General features: G+C 39.6%; 1 protein-coding gene across 3 annotated transcripts in view; it reads left to right on the plus strand.

Annotated features, from left to right (window-relative positions):
* sema3fb (sema domain, immunoglobulin domain (Ig), short basic domain, secreted, (semaphorin) 3Fb) overlaps window positions 1-16,318 on the plus strand; it is a 171,993-nt gene extending 155,675 nt beyond the window's left edge. For all 3 annotated transcript variants that reach the window (XM_089124802.1, XM_089124804.1, XM_089124803.1), the window contains 4 exons: window positions 9,839-9,996; window positions 11,793-11,860; window positions 12,715-12,848; window positions 14,263-16,318. In XM_089124802.1, coding sequence (XP_088980928.1) covers window positions 9,839-9,996; window positions 11,793-11,860; window positions 12,715-12,848; window positions 14,263-14,682 — 780 coding nt within the window. In that variant the 3' untranslated portion in view covers window positions 14,683-16,318. The remainder of the gene's footprint in view (window positions 1-9,838; window positions 9,997-11,792; window positions 11,861-12,714; window positions 12,849-14,262) is intronic.
* Window positions 16,319-16,597: the final 279 nt, after the last annotated feature.

The raw sequence follows: 16,597 nt of genomic DNA on the forward strand, positions 1-16,597 counted from the left end.
TACCCCTTTTGTTTTTTTTCGTTTTTGGGCGAAAAATTAAGTTTCTCCAATCCTCTCAAAACTCTGGATTATGATAGAGGGCTGTGAGACTTTGACCTGAGTGCAAAAATGGAGGCTCTAGACCCTTCCAGAGCTGAGATATCGAATTTCAAAATTTTGACCCAAAAAAAAAACGACAGTGTTACCCCTTTTGTTTTTTTTCGTTTTTGGGCGAAAAATTAAGTTTCTCCAATCCTCTCAAAACTCTGGATTATGATAGAGGGCTGTGAGACTTTGACCTGAGTGCAAAAATGGAGGCTCTAGACCCTTCCAGAGCTGAGATATCGAATTTCAAAATTTCGACCCGAAAAAAAAACGACAGTGTTACACCTTTTGTTTTTTTTTCGTTTTTGGGCGAAAAATTAAGTTTCTCCAATCCTCTCAAAACTCTGGATTATGATAGAGGGCTGTGAGACTTTGACCTGAGTGCAAAAATGGAGGCTCTAGACCCTTCCAGAGCTGAGATATCGAATTTCAAAATTTCGACCCGAAAAAAAAACGACAGTGTTACCCCTTTTGGTTTTTTTCATTTTCGGGCAAAAAATTACGTTTCTCCAATCTTCTCAAAACTCTGGATTATGATAGAGGGCTGTGAGACTTTGACCTGAGTGCAAAAATGGAGGCTCTAGACCCTTCCAGAGCTGAGATATCGAATTTCAAAATTTTGACCCGAAAAAAAAAACGACAGTGTTACCCCTTTTGTTTTTTTTCGTTTTTGGGCGAAAAATTAAGTTTCTCCAATCTTCTCAAAACTCTGGATTATGATAGAGGGCTGTGAGACTTTGACCTGAGTGCAAAAATGGAGGCTCTAGACCCTTCCAGAGCTGAGATATCGAATTTCAAAATTTCGACCCGAAAAAAAAACGACAGTGTTACCCCTTTTGTTTTTTTTCGTTTTTGGGCGAAAAATTAAGTTTCTCCAATCTTCTCAAAACTCTGGATTATGATAGAGGGCTGTGAGACTTTGACCTGAGTGCAAAAATGGAGGCTCTAGACCCTTCCAGAGCTGAGATATCGAATTTCAAAATTTCGACCCGAAAAAAAAACGACAGTGTTACCCCTTTTGGTTTTTTTCGTTTTTGGGCGAAAAATTAAGTTTCTCCAATCCTTTCAAAACTCTGGATTATGATAGAGGGCTGTGAGACTTTGACCTGAGTGCAAAAATGGAGGCTCTAGACCCTTCCAGAGCTGAGATATCAAAATTCAAAATTTCGACCCGAAAAAAAAACGACAGTGTTACCCCTTTTGTTTTTTTTCATTTTTGGGCGAAAAATTAAGTTTCTCCAATCTTCTCAAAACTCTGGATTATGATAGAGGGCTGTGAGACTTTGACCTGAGTGCAAAAATGGAGGCTCTAGACCCTTCCAGAGCTGAGATATCGAGTTTCAAAATTTCGACCCGAAAAAAAAACGACAGTGTTACCCCTTTTGTTTTTTTTCGTTTTTGGGCGAAAAATTAAGTTTCTCCAATCCTCTCAAAACTCTGGATTATGATAGAGGGCTGTGAGACTTTGACCTGAGTGCAAAAATGGAGGCTCTAGACCCTTCCAGAGCTGAGATATTGAATTTCAAAATTTCGACCAGAAAAAAAAACAACAGTGTTACCCCTTTTGTTTTTTTTTCGTTTTTGGGCGAAAAATTAAGTTTCTCCAATCTTCTCAAAACTCTGGATTATGATAGAGGGCTGTGAGACTTTGACCTGAGTGCAAAAATGGAGGCTCTAGACCCTTCCAGAGCTGAGATATCGAATTTCAAAATTTTGACCCGAAAAAAAAACGACAGTGTTACCCCTTTTGTTTTTTTTCGTTTTTGGGCGAAAAATTAAGTTTCTCCAATCCTCTCAAGACTCTGGATTATGATAGAGGGCTGTGAGACTTTGACCTGAGTGCAAAAATGGAGGCTCTAGACCCTTCCAGAGCTGAGATATCAAAATTCAAAATTTCGACCCGAAAAAAAAACGACAGTGTTACCCCTTTTGTTTTTTTTCATTTTTGGGCGAAAAATTAAGTTTCTCCAATCTTCTCAAAACTCTGGATTATGATAGAGGGCTGTGAGACTTTGACCTGAGTGCAAAAATGGAGGCTCTAGACCCTTCCAGAGCTGAGATATCGAAATTCAAATTTTCGACCCGAAAAAAAACGACAGTGTTACCCCTTTTGTTTTTTTTTCGTTTTTGGGCGAAAAATTAAGTTTCTCCAATCCTCTCAAAACTCTGGATTATGATAGAGGGCTGTGAGACTTTGACCTGAGTGCAAAAATGGAGGCTCTAGACCCTTCCAGAGCTGAGATATCGAATTTCAAAATTTTGACCCGAAAAAAAAAACGACAGTGTTACCCCTTTTGTTTTTTTTCGTTTTTGGGCGAAAAATTAAGTTTTTCCAATCTTCTCAAAACTCTGGATTATGATAGAGGGTCACGAGACTTTGACCTGAGTGCAAAAATGGAGGCTCTAGACCCTTCCAGAGCTGAGATATCGAATTTCAAAATTTCGACCCGAAAAAAAAACGACAGTGTTACCCCTTTTGTTTTTTTCCGTTTTTGGGCGAAAAATTAAGTTTCTCCAATCTTCTCAAAACTCTGGATTATGATAGAGGGCTGTGAGACTTTGACCTGAGTGCAAAAATGGAGGCTCTAGACCCTTCCAGAGCTGAGATATCATAATTCAAAATTTCGACCCGAAAAAAAAAACGACAGTGTTACCCCTTTTGTTTTTTTTCGTTTTTGGGCGAAAAATTAAGTTTCTCCAATCTTCTCAAAACTCTGGATTATGATAGAGGGCTGTGAGACTTTGACCTGAGTGCAAAAATGGAGGCTCTAGACCCTTCCAGAGCTGAGATATCGAATTTCAAAATTTTGACCCGAAAAAAAAACGACAGTGTTACCCCTTTCGTATTTTTCGTTTTCGGGCGAAAAATTAAGTTTCTCCAATCTTCTCAAAACTCTGGATTATGATAGAGGGCTGTGAGACTTTGACCTGAGTGCAAAAATGGAGGCTCTAGACCCTTCCAGAGCTGAGATATCGAATTTCAAAATTTTGACCCGAAAAAAAAACGACAGTGTTACTCCTTTTGGTTTTTTTTTTCGTTTTTGGGCGAAAAATTAAGTTTCTCCAATCTTCTCAAAACTCTGGATTATGATAGAGGGCTGTGAGACTTTGACCTGAGTGCAAAAATGGAGGCTCTAGACCCTTCCAGAGCTGAGATATCGAATTTCAAAATTTCGACCCGAAAAAAAAACGACAGTGTTACCCCTTTTGTTTTTTTTCGTTTTTGGGCGAAAAATTAAGTTTCTCCAATCTTCTCAAAACTCTGGATTATGATAGAGGGCTGTGAGACTTTGACCTGAGTGCAAAAATGGAGGCTCTAGACCCTTCCAGAGCTGAGATATCAAAATTCAAAATTTCGACCCGAAAAAAAAACGACAGTGTTACCCCTTTTGTTTTTTTTCGTTTTTGGGCGAAAAATTAAGTTTCTCCAATCTTCTCAAAACTCTGGGTTATGATAGAGGGCTGTGAGACTTTGACCTGAGTGCAAAAATGGAGGCTCTAGACCCTTCCAGAGCTGAGATATCGAAATTCAAAATTTCGACCCGAAAAAAAAACGACAGTGTTACCCCTTTTGTTTTTTTTCTTTTTTGGGCGAAAAATTAAGTTTCTCCAATCCTCTCAAAACTCTGGATTATGATAGAGGGCCACGAGACTTTGACCTGAGTGCAAAAATGGAGGCTCTAGACCCTTCCAGAGCTGAGATATCAAAATTCAAAATTTCGACCCGTAAAAAAAAACGACAGTGTTACCCCTTTTGTTTTTTTTTCGTTTTTGGGCGAAAAATTAAGTTTCTCCAATCTTCTCAAAACTCTGGATTATGATAGAGGGTCACGAGACTTTGACCTGAGTGCAAAAATGGAGGCTCTAGACCCTTCCAGAGCTGAGATATCAAAATTCAAAATTTCGACCCGAAAAAAAACGACAGTGTTACCCCTTTTGTTTTTTTTTCGTTTTTGGGCGAAAAATTAAGTTTCTCCAATCTTCTCAAAACTCTGGATTATGATAGAGGGCTGTGAGACTTTGACCTGAGTGCAAAAATGGAGGCTCTAGACCCTTCCAGAGCTGAGATATCGAATTTCAAAATTTCGACCCGAAAAAAAAACGACAGTGTTACCCCTTTTGTTTTTTTTCGTTTTTGGGCGAAAAATTAAGTTTCTCCAATCTTCTCAAAACTCTGGATTATGATAGAGGGCTGTGAGACTTTGACCTGAGTGCAAAAATGGAGGCTCTAGACCCTTCCAGAGCTGAGATATCGAATTTCAAAATTTCGACCCGAAAAAAAAACGACAGTGTTACCCCTTTTGGTTTTTTTCGTTTTTGGGCGAAAAATTAAGTTTCTCCAATCCTTTCAAAACTCTGGATTATGATAGAGGGCTGTGAGACTTTGACCTGAGTGCAAAAATGGAGGCTCTAGACCCTTCCAGAGCTGAGATATCAAAATTCAAAATTTCGACCCGAAAAAAAAACGACAGTGTTACCCCTTTTGTTTTTTTTCATTTTTGGGCGAAAAATTAAGTTTCTCCAATCTTCTCAAAACTCTGGATTATGATAGAGGGCTGTGAGACTTTGACCTGAGTGCAAAAATGGAGGCTCTAGACCCTTCCAGAGCTGAGATATCGAATTTCAAAATTTTGACCCAAAAAAAAACCGACAGTGTTACCCCTTTTGTTTTTTTTCGTTTTTGGGCGAAAAATTAAGTTTCTCCAATCTTCTCAAAACTCTGGATTATGATAGAGGGCTGTGAGACTTTGACCTGAGTGCAAAAATGGAGGCTCTAGACCCTTCCAGAGCTGAGATATCGAGTTTCAAAATTTCGACCCGAAAAAAAAACGACAGTGTTACCCCTTTTGTTTTTTTTCGTTTTTGGGCGAAAAATTAAGTTTCTCCAATCCTCTCAAAACTCTGGATTATGATAGAGGGCTGTGAGACTTTGACCTGAGTGCAAAAATGGAGGCTCTAGACCCTTCCAGAGCTGAGATATTGAATTTCAAAATTTCGACCAGAAAAAAAAACAACAGTGTTACCCCTTTTGTTTTTTTTTCGTTTTTGGGCGAAAAATTAAGTTTCTCCAATCTTCTCAAAACTCTGGATTATGATAGAGGGCTGTGAGACTTTGACCTGAGTGCAAAAATGGAGGCTCTAGACCCTTCCAGAGCTGAGATATCGAATTTCAAAATTTTGACCCGAAAAAAAAACGACAGTGTTACCCCTTTTGTTTTTTTTCGTTTTTGGGCGAAAAATTAAGTTTCTCCAATCCTCTCAAGACTCTGGATTATGATAGAGGGCTGTGAGACTTTGACCTGAGTGCAAAAATGGAGGCTCTAGACCCTTCCAGAGCTGAGATATCAAAATTCAAAATTTCGACCCGAAAAAAAAACGACAGTGTTACCCCTTTTGTTTTTTTTCATTTTTGGGCGAAAAATTAAGTTTCTCCAATCTTCTCAAAACTCTGGATTATGATAGAGGGCTGTGAGACTTTGACCTGAGTGCAAAAATGGAGGCTCTAGACCCTTCCAGAGCTGAGATATCGAAATTCAAATTTTCGACCCGAAAAAAAACGACAGTGTTACCCCTTTTGTTTTTTTTTCGTTTTTGGGCGAAAAATTAAGTTTCTCCAATCTTCTCAAAACTCTGGATTATGATAGAGGGCTGTGAGACTTTGACCTGAGTGCAAAAATGGAGGCTCTAGACCCTTCCAGAGCTGAGATATCGAATTTCAAAATTTTGACCCGAAAAAAAAAACGACAGTGTTACCCCTTTTGTTTTTTTTCGTTTTTGGGCGAAAAATTAAGTTTTTCCAATCTTCTCAAAACTCTGGATTATGATAGAGGGTCACGAGACTTTGACCTGAGTGCAAAAATGGAGGCTCTAGACCCTTCCAGAGCTGAGATATCGAATTTCAAAATTTCGACCCGAAAAAAAAACGACAGTGTTACCCCTTTTGTTTTTTTCCGTTTTTGGGCGAAAAATTAAGTTTCTCCAATCTTCTCAAAACTCTGGATTATGATAGAGGGCTGTGAGACTTTGACCTGAGTGCAAAAATGGAGGCTCTAGACCCTTCCAGAGCTGAGATATCATAATTCAAAATTTCGACCCGAAAAAAAAAACGACAGTGTTACCCCTTTTGTTTTTTTTCGTTTTTGGGCGAAAAATTAAGTTTCTCCAATCTTCTCAAAACTCTGGATTATGATAGAGGGCTGTGAGACTTTGACCTGAGTGCAAAAATGGAGGCTCTAGACCCTTCCAGAGCTGAGATATCGAATTTCAAAATTTTGACCCGAAAAAAAAACGACAGTGTTACCCCTTTCGTATTTTTCGTTTTCGGGCGAAAAATTAAGTTTCTCCAATCTTCTCAAAACTCTGGATTATGATAGAGGGCTGTGAGACTTTGACCTGAGTGCAAAAATGGAGGCTCTAGACCCTTCCAGAGCTGAGATATCGAATTTCAAAATTTTGACCCGAAAAAAAAACGACAGTGTTACTCCTTTTGGTTTTTTTTTTCGTTTTTGGGCGAAAAATTAAGTTTCTCCAATCTTCTCAAAACTCTGGATTATGATAGAGGGCTGTGAGACTTTGACCTGAGTGCAAAAATGGAGGCTCTAGACCCTTCCAGAGCTGAGATATCGAATTTCAAAATTTCGACCCGAAAAAAAAACGACAGTGTTACCCCTTTTGTTTTTTTTCGTTTTTGGGCGAAAAATTAAGTTTCTCCAATCTTCTCAAAACTCTGGATTATGATAGAGGGCTGTGAGACTTTGACCTGAGTGCAAAAATGGAGGCTCTAGACCCTTCCAGAGCTGAGATATCAAAATTCAAAATTTCGACCCGAAAAAAAAACGACAGTGTTACCCCTTTTGTTTTTTTTCGTTTTTGGGCGAAAAATTAAGTTTCTCCAATCTTCTCAAAACTCTGGGTTATGATAGAGGGCTGTGAGACTTTGACCTGAGTGCAAAAATGGAGGCTCTAGACCCTTCCAGAGCTGAGATATCGAAATTCAAAATTTCGACCCGAAAAAAAAACGACAGTGTTACCCCTTTTGTTTTTTTTCTTTTTTGGGCGAAAAATTAAGTTTCTCCAATCCTCTCAAAACTCTGGATTATGATAGAGGGCCACGAGACTTTGACCTGAGTGCAAAAATGGAGGCTCTAGACCCTTCCAGAGCTGAGATATCAAAATTCAAAATTTCGACCCGTAAAAAAAAACGACAGTGTTACCCCTTTTGTTTTTTTTTCGTTTTTGGGCGAAAAATTAAGTTTCTCCAATCTTCTCAAAACTCTGGATTATGATAGAGGGTCACGAGACTTTGACCTGAGTGCAAAAATGGAGGCTCTAGACCCTTCCAGAGCTGAGATATCAAAATTCAAAATTTCGACCCGAAAAAAAACGACAGTGTTACCCCTTTTGTTTTTTTTTCGTTTTTGGGCGAAAAATTAAGTTTCTCCAATCTTCTCAAAACTCTGGATTATGATAGAGGGTCACGAGACTTTGACCTGAGTGCAAAAATGGAGGCTCTAGACCCTTCCAGAGCTGAGATATCAAAATTCAAAATTTCGACCCGAAAAAAAACGACAGTGTTACCCCTTTTGTTTTTTTTCGTTTTTGGGCGAAAAATTAAGTTCCTCCAATCTTCTCAAAACTCTGGATTCTGATAGAGGCCCGCGAGACTTTGACCTGAGTGCAAAAATGGAGGCTCTAGACCCTTCCAGAGCTGAGATATCAAAATTCAAAATTTCGACCCGAAAAAAAAACGACAGTTACCACTTTCGTTTTTTTTTCGTTTTTGGGCGAAAAATTAAGTATCCCCAATCTTCTCAAAACTCTGGATTCTTATAGAGGGCCATGAGACTTAGACCTGAGTGCAACAATGGAGGCTCTAGACCCTTCCAGAGCTGAGATATCGAAACTCAAAATTTCGACCAGAAAAAAAAACGACAGTGTTACCCCTTACGTTTTTTGTTTTTTTTTTGGGCGAAAAATTAAGTATCCCCAATCTTCTCAAAACTCTGGATTCTGATAGAGGGCCATGAGACTTAGACCTGAGTGCAAAAATGGAGGCTTTAGACCCTTCGAGAGCTGAGATATCGAAACTCAAAATTTCGACCAAAAAAAAAAATGACAGTGTTACCCCTTACGTTTTTTTTGGGGGGGGGCGAAAAATTAAGTATCCCCACTTAATTTTTCGCCCAAAAAAGAAAACAAACGAAAGGAGTAACACTGTCGTTTTTTTTTTCGGGTCGAAATTTTGAATTTTGATATCTCAGCTCTGGAAGGGTCTAGAGCCTCCATTTTTGCTCTCAGGTCAAAGTCTTGCGGGCCTCTATCAGAATCCAGAGTTTTGAGAAGATTGGAGGAACTTTTTTTTTCGGGTCGAAATTTTGAATTTTGATATCTCAGCTCTGGAAGGGTCTAGAGCCTCCATTTTTGCACTCAGGTCAAAGTTTCACAGCCCTCTATCATAATCCAGAGTTTTGAGAAGATTGGAGAAACTTAATTTTTCGCCCGAAAATGAAAAAACACGAAAGGGGTAACACTCGTTTTTTTTTCGGGTCGAAAATTTGAAATTCGATATCTCAGCTCTGGAAGGGTCTAGAGCCTCCATTTTTGCACTCAGGTCAAAGTCTCGTGGCCCTCTATCATAATCCAGAGTTTTGAGAAGATTGGAGAAACTTAATTTTTCGCCAAAAAACGAAAAAAAACAAAAGGGGTAACACTGTCGTTTTTTTTTCCGGGTCGAAATTTTGAATTTTGATATCTCAGCTCTGGAAGGGTCTAGAGCCTCCATTTTTGCACTCAGGTCAAAGTTTCACAGCCCTCTATCATAATCCAGAGTTTTGAGAAGATTGGAGAAACTTAATTTTTCGCCCGAAAATGAAAAAACACGAAAGGGGTAACACTCGTTTTTTTTTCGGGTCGAAAATTTGAAATTCGATATCTCAGCTCTGGAAGGGTCTAGAGCCTCCATTTTTGCACTCAGGTCAAAGTCTCGTGGCCCTCTATCATAATCCAGAGTTTTGAGAAGATTGGAGAAACTTAATTTTTCGCCAAAAAACGAAAAAAAACAAAAGGGGTAACACTGTCGTTTTTTTTTCCGGGTCGAAATTTTGAATTTTGATATCTCAGCTCTGGAAGGGTCTAGAGCCTCCATTTTTGCACTCAGGTCTAAGTCTCATGGCCCTCTATAAGAATCCAGAGTTTTGAGAAGATTGGGGATACTTAATTTTTCGCCCAAAAAAAAAAAACCGTAAGGGGTAACACTTTCGTTTTTTTTTTCTGGTCGAAATTTTGAGTTTCGATATCTCAGCTCTGGAAGGGTCTCGAGCCTCCATTGTTGCACTCAGGTCTAAGTCTCATGGCCCTCTATCAGAATCCAGAGTTCCAAGAAGATCAGAGAAACTCAAAATTTCGACCCCCCCAAAAAAACCACAGTGTTACCCCTTTCGTTTTTTTTTCTTTTTGGTGTGAAAAAATAAGTTTCTCCAATTTTCTTGAAACTCTGAATTCTTATAGAGGGCCATGAGACTTAGACCTGAGTGCAAAAATGGAGGTTCTAGACCCTTCCTGAGCTGAGATATTGACATCCCATGTAGAATTTATGCCATTATAAAAATAGTGGGCTCGTGGTCGGTGGAATTATGGGATGGTGCTTGGTGCCACAGAATCAGGGGGCCCCCTGAGCATAGTAAAATCATGACAAGAACTTTAATTAAAATGTCCAAAAATTACACTACTCAAATCCCATTTCAATTTGTTGCAGCAACAACTGTACGTGGCATCAGCGGTTGGCGTGACTCATCTGGCCTTGCACAGGTGTGACGTGTACGGTGAGGCCTGTGCCGACTGCTGTTTAGCCCGAGACCCTTACTGCGCCTGGGACGGCAAGTCCTGCTCAAGATACTCGGCCTCACAGAAGAGGTAAATATGCCCAAAACACTTCAGGAAGACAAAACACTCACATCAATTTTCACATCAAAGATTACAGTCCAGTCATGAGCATAAGTATATGATCCTCATACAGTCACATTTTCTTGATTTCTGGGAACACTGTGCATTAAATGTTGCAACTGCAGATGCTATCACACAGTCAGACACATTAGTCAATTTCAGGGGAAATCACAGTTTTAAGTTGTTTGTGTGTCCATATGAACCTCATTTAGGGATGAATGAGTATTATCATTGTGTACCAGGAAAGGATTTTCCATGAGTTGCAGAAAGATGAAATCCTGGAGAGACACATTGAACTTTGCTTCCTCTTCTGAACTTTACACAAGCATTCAACCGGTCATATCTTTAGCGTGACTTCACACGTAGTGTAGTGTGATTTATTGAAGCAGTAGATGGTGCAACATTGTTTGGGTTGGAAAAAAACCTAAAAATTGAGAATGGAATAACCGAATCTGCTATTCAGATGATGCTGTCTATTATACACTCACCGGCCACTTTATTAGGTACCCCATGCTAGTAACGGGTTGGACCCCCTTTTGCCTTCAGAACTGCCTCAATTCTTCGTGGCATAGATTCAACAAGGTGCTGGAAGCATTCCTCAGGGAGTTTGGTCCATATTGACATGATGGCATCACACAGTTGCCACAGATTTGTTGGCTGCACATCCATGATGCGAATCTCCCGTTCCACCACATCCCAAAGATGCTCTATTGGATTGAGATCTGGTGACTGTGGAGGCCATTTGAGTACAGCGAACTCATTGTCATGTTCAAGAAACCAGTCTGAGATGATTCCAGCTTTATGACATGGCGCATTATCCTGCTGAAAGTAGCCATCAGAAGTTGGGTACATTGTGGTCATAAAGGGATGGACATGGTCAGCAACAATACTCAGGTAGGCTGTGGCGTTGCAACGATGCTCAATTGGTACCAAGGGGCCCAAAGAGTGCCAAGAAAATATTCCCCACACCATGACACCACCACCACCAGCCTGAACCGTTGATACAAGGCAGGATGGATCCATGCTTTCATGTTGTAGACGCCAAATTCTGACCCTACCATCCGAATGTCGCAGCAGAAATCGAGACTCATCAGACCAGGCAACGTTTTTCCAATCTTCTATTGTCCAATTTCGATGAGCTTGTGCAAATTGTAGCCTCAGTTTCCTGTTCTTAGCTGAAAGGAGTGGCACCCGGTGTGGTCTTCTGCTGCTGTAGCCCATCTGCCTCAAAGTTCGACGTACTGTGCGTTCAGAGATGCTCTTCTGCCCACCTTGGTTGTAACGGGTGGTTATTTGAGTCACTGTTGCCCTTCTATCAGCTCGAACCAGTCTGGCCATTCTCCTCTGACCTCTGGCATCAACAAGGCATTTCCGCCCACAGAACTGCCGCTCACTGGATGTTTTTTCTTTTTCGGACCATTCTCTGTAAACCCTAGAGATGGTTGTGCGTGAAAATCCCAGTAGATTAGCAGTTTCTGAAATACTCAGACCAGCCCTTCTGGCACCAACAATCATGCCACGTTCAAAGTCACTCAAATCACCTTTCTTCCCCATACTGATGCTCGGTTTGAACTGCAGGAGATTGTCTTGACCATGTCTACATGCCTAAATGCACTGAGTTGCCGCCATGTGATTGGCTGCTTAGAAATTAAGTGTTAACGAGCAGTTGGACAGGTGTACCGGTGGCCGGTGAGTGTATGTTTTCACACTTAATCATTTACAGGTGGAAATAAATTTCTTATCTTGCCATATTGGCTTCCTTTTAGACGCAGTCGGCGACAGGACGTTAAATATGGGAATCCCATACGCCAGTGCAGAGGATACAATTCCAACAGTAAGCCTAACTCATATTTATAAATGCAGACATGTATTATGCATAATAACATCAATAAATAGATTAAAGGGTTAGTTCACCCAAAAATGAAAATTAAGTCATTAATTACTCACCCCCATGCTGTACCAACCCCGTAAGACCTTCGTTCGTCTTCGGAACACAAATGAAGATATTTTTGATTCAATTTGAGAGCTGTATAACTACCACATTGGCTCCTAAGGGACTGCCTCTTGACGGCCCAGAAAGTCAATGAAGAAAATGTTTAAATATCCCAAGTGACTACCGTGGCTCATCTATATGTTTATCAAGCGACGAGAATACGTCAAGAGGCAGTCCCTTAGGAGCCTATGTGGTAGTTATACAGCTCTCAAAATTAATCAAAAATATCTTCATTTGTGTTCCGAAGACGAACGAAGGTCTTACGGGGTTGGTACAGCATGGGGGTGAGTAATTAATGACTTAATTTTCATTTTTGGGTGAACTAACCCTTTAAGTCCAGTCTGTTTTGTTTGTAAATATATCCATCTAATATACATTCTATGCACAACTAATTTATTGCTAAATCATTCACAGCTAATACTTGTTTTCATTTATCAACATCAGTTCATGAATTCCCTACTCGCTTTCGTTATTTTGTCAAGTTTGTTTATATAAATGAAGTGTAGTTGTTATTCAACCCGTATGAGCTGTTAACAGAAAGCATCATTCTGCTCTGATCTGGGTTGGTTTTATTTGCATGTCCTCAGTTTGACTCGTGTTCACGTATGAACTCATGGTCAGCTCTCGTTCTCGCTCTGGTGCTGTTTGATGTCCATGAGAAATGACGTGGTGGTGTTGTTGTTGTTGTTGTCCAGCCAATAAGAACACTCTAGAGACGGTGCAGTACGGGGTGGAGGGAAGCAGCACGTTTTTGGAATGCCAGGCCAGATCTCCTCACGCCGCCATCAAATGGCACCTGCACCGAGACAACAGCGACAGGAGGAGAGAGGTGAGGACACACCAGTACATATGCATATTCATGTATGGATCAATAGTATAGATGGACAGCATGTTAGAAAGATTATATTTGTCTTTAAATATAAAGACATTAAACTGTCAGGTGGCTGGTTTTGACATTGGCTGTCATGAAGCCATTATAACCTTTTAATGACAAATTCAATTAGTACCACTGTAGTTGAGGTTACGAAAAATATTCATGACACAGCTATAATAGCCTCATCAAAGCCAACCACATGACACTTTAAAGGGGTCATGAACTGGCTTTTAAAATGTTATTATATTGTTGTCTGAGGTCAACTTAAGACGTTCGCTTGGTTTTTGCATTCAAAAATATCAAAATGAAGAAGTAATAGGCTATTTTGTACCCAAGTTGTGAGCCTTCCTGAAAAACGGTCGGTTTTTATGGGCGTGTCCCACTGAAGACTTGGAAATAAACGCCCACTGCTGTGAGTGGATAACAGTTTTGCATATTATGAGTTTCACTCACCCGTCGGTTTATGTGGGGGAAAACGTCCAATGTTGTCAAATGGCAACCGGAATGATTGGCCCATACATGTTCGACCCAGAGTCCGTGTGTTGCACAATTCCTGTCAGATCCAATATAGACGGCACAGCACCGTTCTTTACTCTTAATCGGTCTGCAAATCCAGTCTTGTTTACAAAACAATCCTCAGTGAAATGAAGCGAACAGACGTCGATGTTTTACCCTCATCAGCTGGAACGTCATTACAAATAAAGTTTATCCGTGAAGTCCTATTGGAATCCAGAGGAAGCTTATGCAGCGACTGTTTTCTTCCACAACCAGGCACTGCACAATATTCTGTATTGCTCGGTAGAACGATCCGGTTTATCATCACGAGGTAAGCATGTAAGTTAGGCTACTTAGCTATGTGTGTAATGCGCGAATCGGTGGGCGGGGCTAAACCGGCTGTGTTGAAGTAGGTGTTGATCTTCTTCTGCGGGGGTGGTGTTTTAACCCCTTCGACGTCATAGTTCCCCACTTTTCAAAACGAGACGTTTTCAGAGGCTGGTGTAAATAAAAGCTTTTATTGGACTAACAAGGACGTTTTCAGTTCTGAAACTTACAGGATATTCTTATAATATGATAACCTCTTAGATATCAAAAGCTCAAGGAAAATTTGATTTCTCAGTTCATCACCCCTTTAACTTAATTTTATGTCAAGTTATCATAAAGACATCTTAAACAATGTCACATTTTCATAAACATGCATAAACCCTAGTTCATATCCAAGACATATGTCATGGTTATGAAGGTGTCATGCCAGTCTTATGCACACCCCTTCAAGTAAAGTGTTGCCAAATATTTAAATTATTTATATAATATCAATTAAGCAATCTGAATACATACCAAAGTTCATTGATTTGTGAATCTGTCTCTCCAGGTCCGCACCGATGGGCGCTTGTTGAAGACGGATCAAGGCTTGCTTCTACGTTCCCTCCAGTCCTCAGACTCTGGCATCTACGTCTGCACGGCCACTGAGAAGAACTTCAAGCACACCTTGGTCAAACTTCAGCTGGTGGTCTTGACCAACCAGGCCGTCAACAACATCCTGGTGGAAACGGGCCGCCCAGCGGTCTCTCCGCTCCAGTCCAGCGCCTGGACCCCCAGCGCCGGACAATACAAAGACCTTCTGACCATCCTCAGTCAGCCCGAGATGGGCCTCATAAACCAGTACTGCCAGGACTATTGGCAGTATGGAGACCCGCTGACCGGGGTCATCAAGGCCAAAGACCTCAAAGAGCTGAAGGAACAGAAGAAGCCACGGAATCGCAGACATCACGGGGACGAAGAGGAGACATGAGGGGGTTTTCCACTCCTCGGTCCTAGAGGAAAGACTTCTAAAAGAGGAAAACCTGGAAAACAAAAAAACAAACAAAAAATGAAACCGAACTTTGCAAGAAACAAACGGAATTCCCTTTTAACACGTAAAGATGATATCATACACAGTATTTATTGTAGGTTGTATATAGTACCATTCTGTGGATTTCTTTGTACTTAAATAGAAAAAAATTGAATGCTCTTTGTGTATAAGTACCTAATGGGCAAATATTATTGTAATATTATTTTTATTGTCACAACTTCAAACGAAACAAAACTCCAGTTTCCATCTTCCGGGCATTGACGACTCGTATATATAGACATAAACTCATAGACTATGAACTACGTTGAACTGATGGGTGAGGAACGAGCGACTGGGGACAAATCTGGACCTTGGACTCTTCAACAGAAAGACAGACAGAGGTGGTGACATCATGCTCTTCACCACTAGTCCCACCCCTAAGTGCATTCTGGTCTCTCATTGGTTACAATGATAAACCAGCTCATATTGTCTTCCTAATGTCACTCTATATGCACAACTCTTCTGTTTTCATTGCACAAATGAATCGAATTTCATGGCACAATATATATAGAATTTTTTTGTGAATGAACTCGATCAAGTTTTGACTAATGTAAAAGAGCTACTGAGGGCTCTCAGTAAGCTTTTATTGTTTTATACGCCACTTTTGAAAAGACTAAAAGCACAAACCAACTTGCACCACAATGATGTCATGATCATATATGTTCAGGTCATATTTCACCATTTAAAATGTTTTTTTTGTTTTGTTTTTTTTCATAAAATAAATAAAGCCATTAATTGAAAATATATAAATATAAAAAAAAATTGTGTCAAATTAATTTGATTTAAATTGCCACTTTTTATAAATGTTCTAAAATAATATCACAATACAAAACTCTTTTATTAAGCAAACACAATTTCATATATTTTCATTTTTAATTTTGGGGTGAAATACGATCTGGACCAGTTTTGTGAGATTCAGCCAATTATGGCACCTAAATATGAATTTAGATAAACTGTTGAAGACTACAATATTATAAAAGACACATGCTGATGTATGACAAAAGCTACATTCATTTTCAAAACGTGTTCACACTGTATAGAGCATTTTATCACAGTTTCAAATTACTCAAGGTCTTGGGAAGCTGGCTTTTCATTGTGTGCATGATTTATGTAGTGGTATCGTAATTACAAAATTAAAGCTAGCTGCGTTACAGTTCTTTCTGTTGATATGTTTTTACAGTAAGGTTAGAAGACTGCTGGTCTTCCTCTGAGTGGCTTATACACACAAAACGGAGGGCAACTATTCAACTTAAAACGATGACAAACTGTTTCCTCAACAGTTGATGGTATTGTTATTTTCCCTGCAAAACACCACACAGCTCAAAAACCAGTAAGAAGCAGTGTCTTACATCGAGAGAAAATGGTTGTACAATTTCTTGGTATTTTTAAGAAGTGTCTTTAGAAATGTTTGTGTTTTTATTTTGTCATCAGTTTGACTAAATGCACAGGTGATGTTACTGTGATAATTGTGTAAATGATTTTCTTTCCCCTTTTGCTGTTGCTAACTAATAAATTAAAGCTCTATATTTTATAGTAATTCAACTGTTCATTTTTTTTTCTTTACCAGCTGATTGATTTAATCACAGATTTTTTTGGAATGGTTATGATTTTTTTTTGTGGAAGTTCCTGGACTGACAGGACAGGCAGTGAAACTGCAAATAATATTTAACTATAGTTGCATGCTGTCACAGTCGTGGTATGTCTATAGAGTTGCAGGTTGTAGCTGCTACTGTTTACAAAAAGAATCGCTACTTTTCAAAAAATGAATCACTACTTTTTTCCAAAAATGAATTGCTACTTTTTCAAAAAATAGTCA

The sequence above is a fragment of the Pimephales promelas genome, chromosome 21 (assembly GCF_988280905.1).
Source record: "Pimephales promelas chromosome 21, fPimPro1.hap1.1, whole genome shotgun sequence".
Lineage (NCBI taxonomy): Eukaryota > Metazoa > Chordata > Actinopteri > Cypriniformes > Leuciscidae > Pimephales > Pimephales promelas.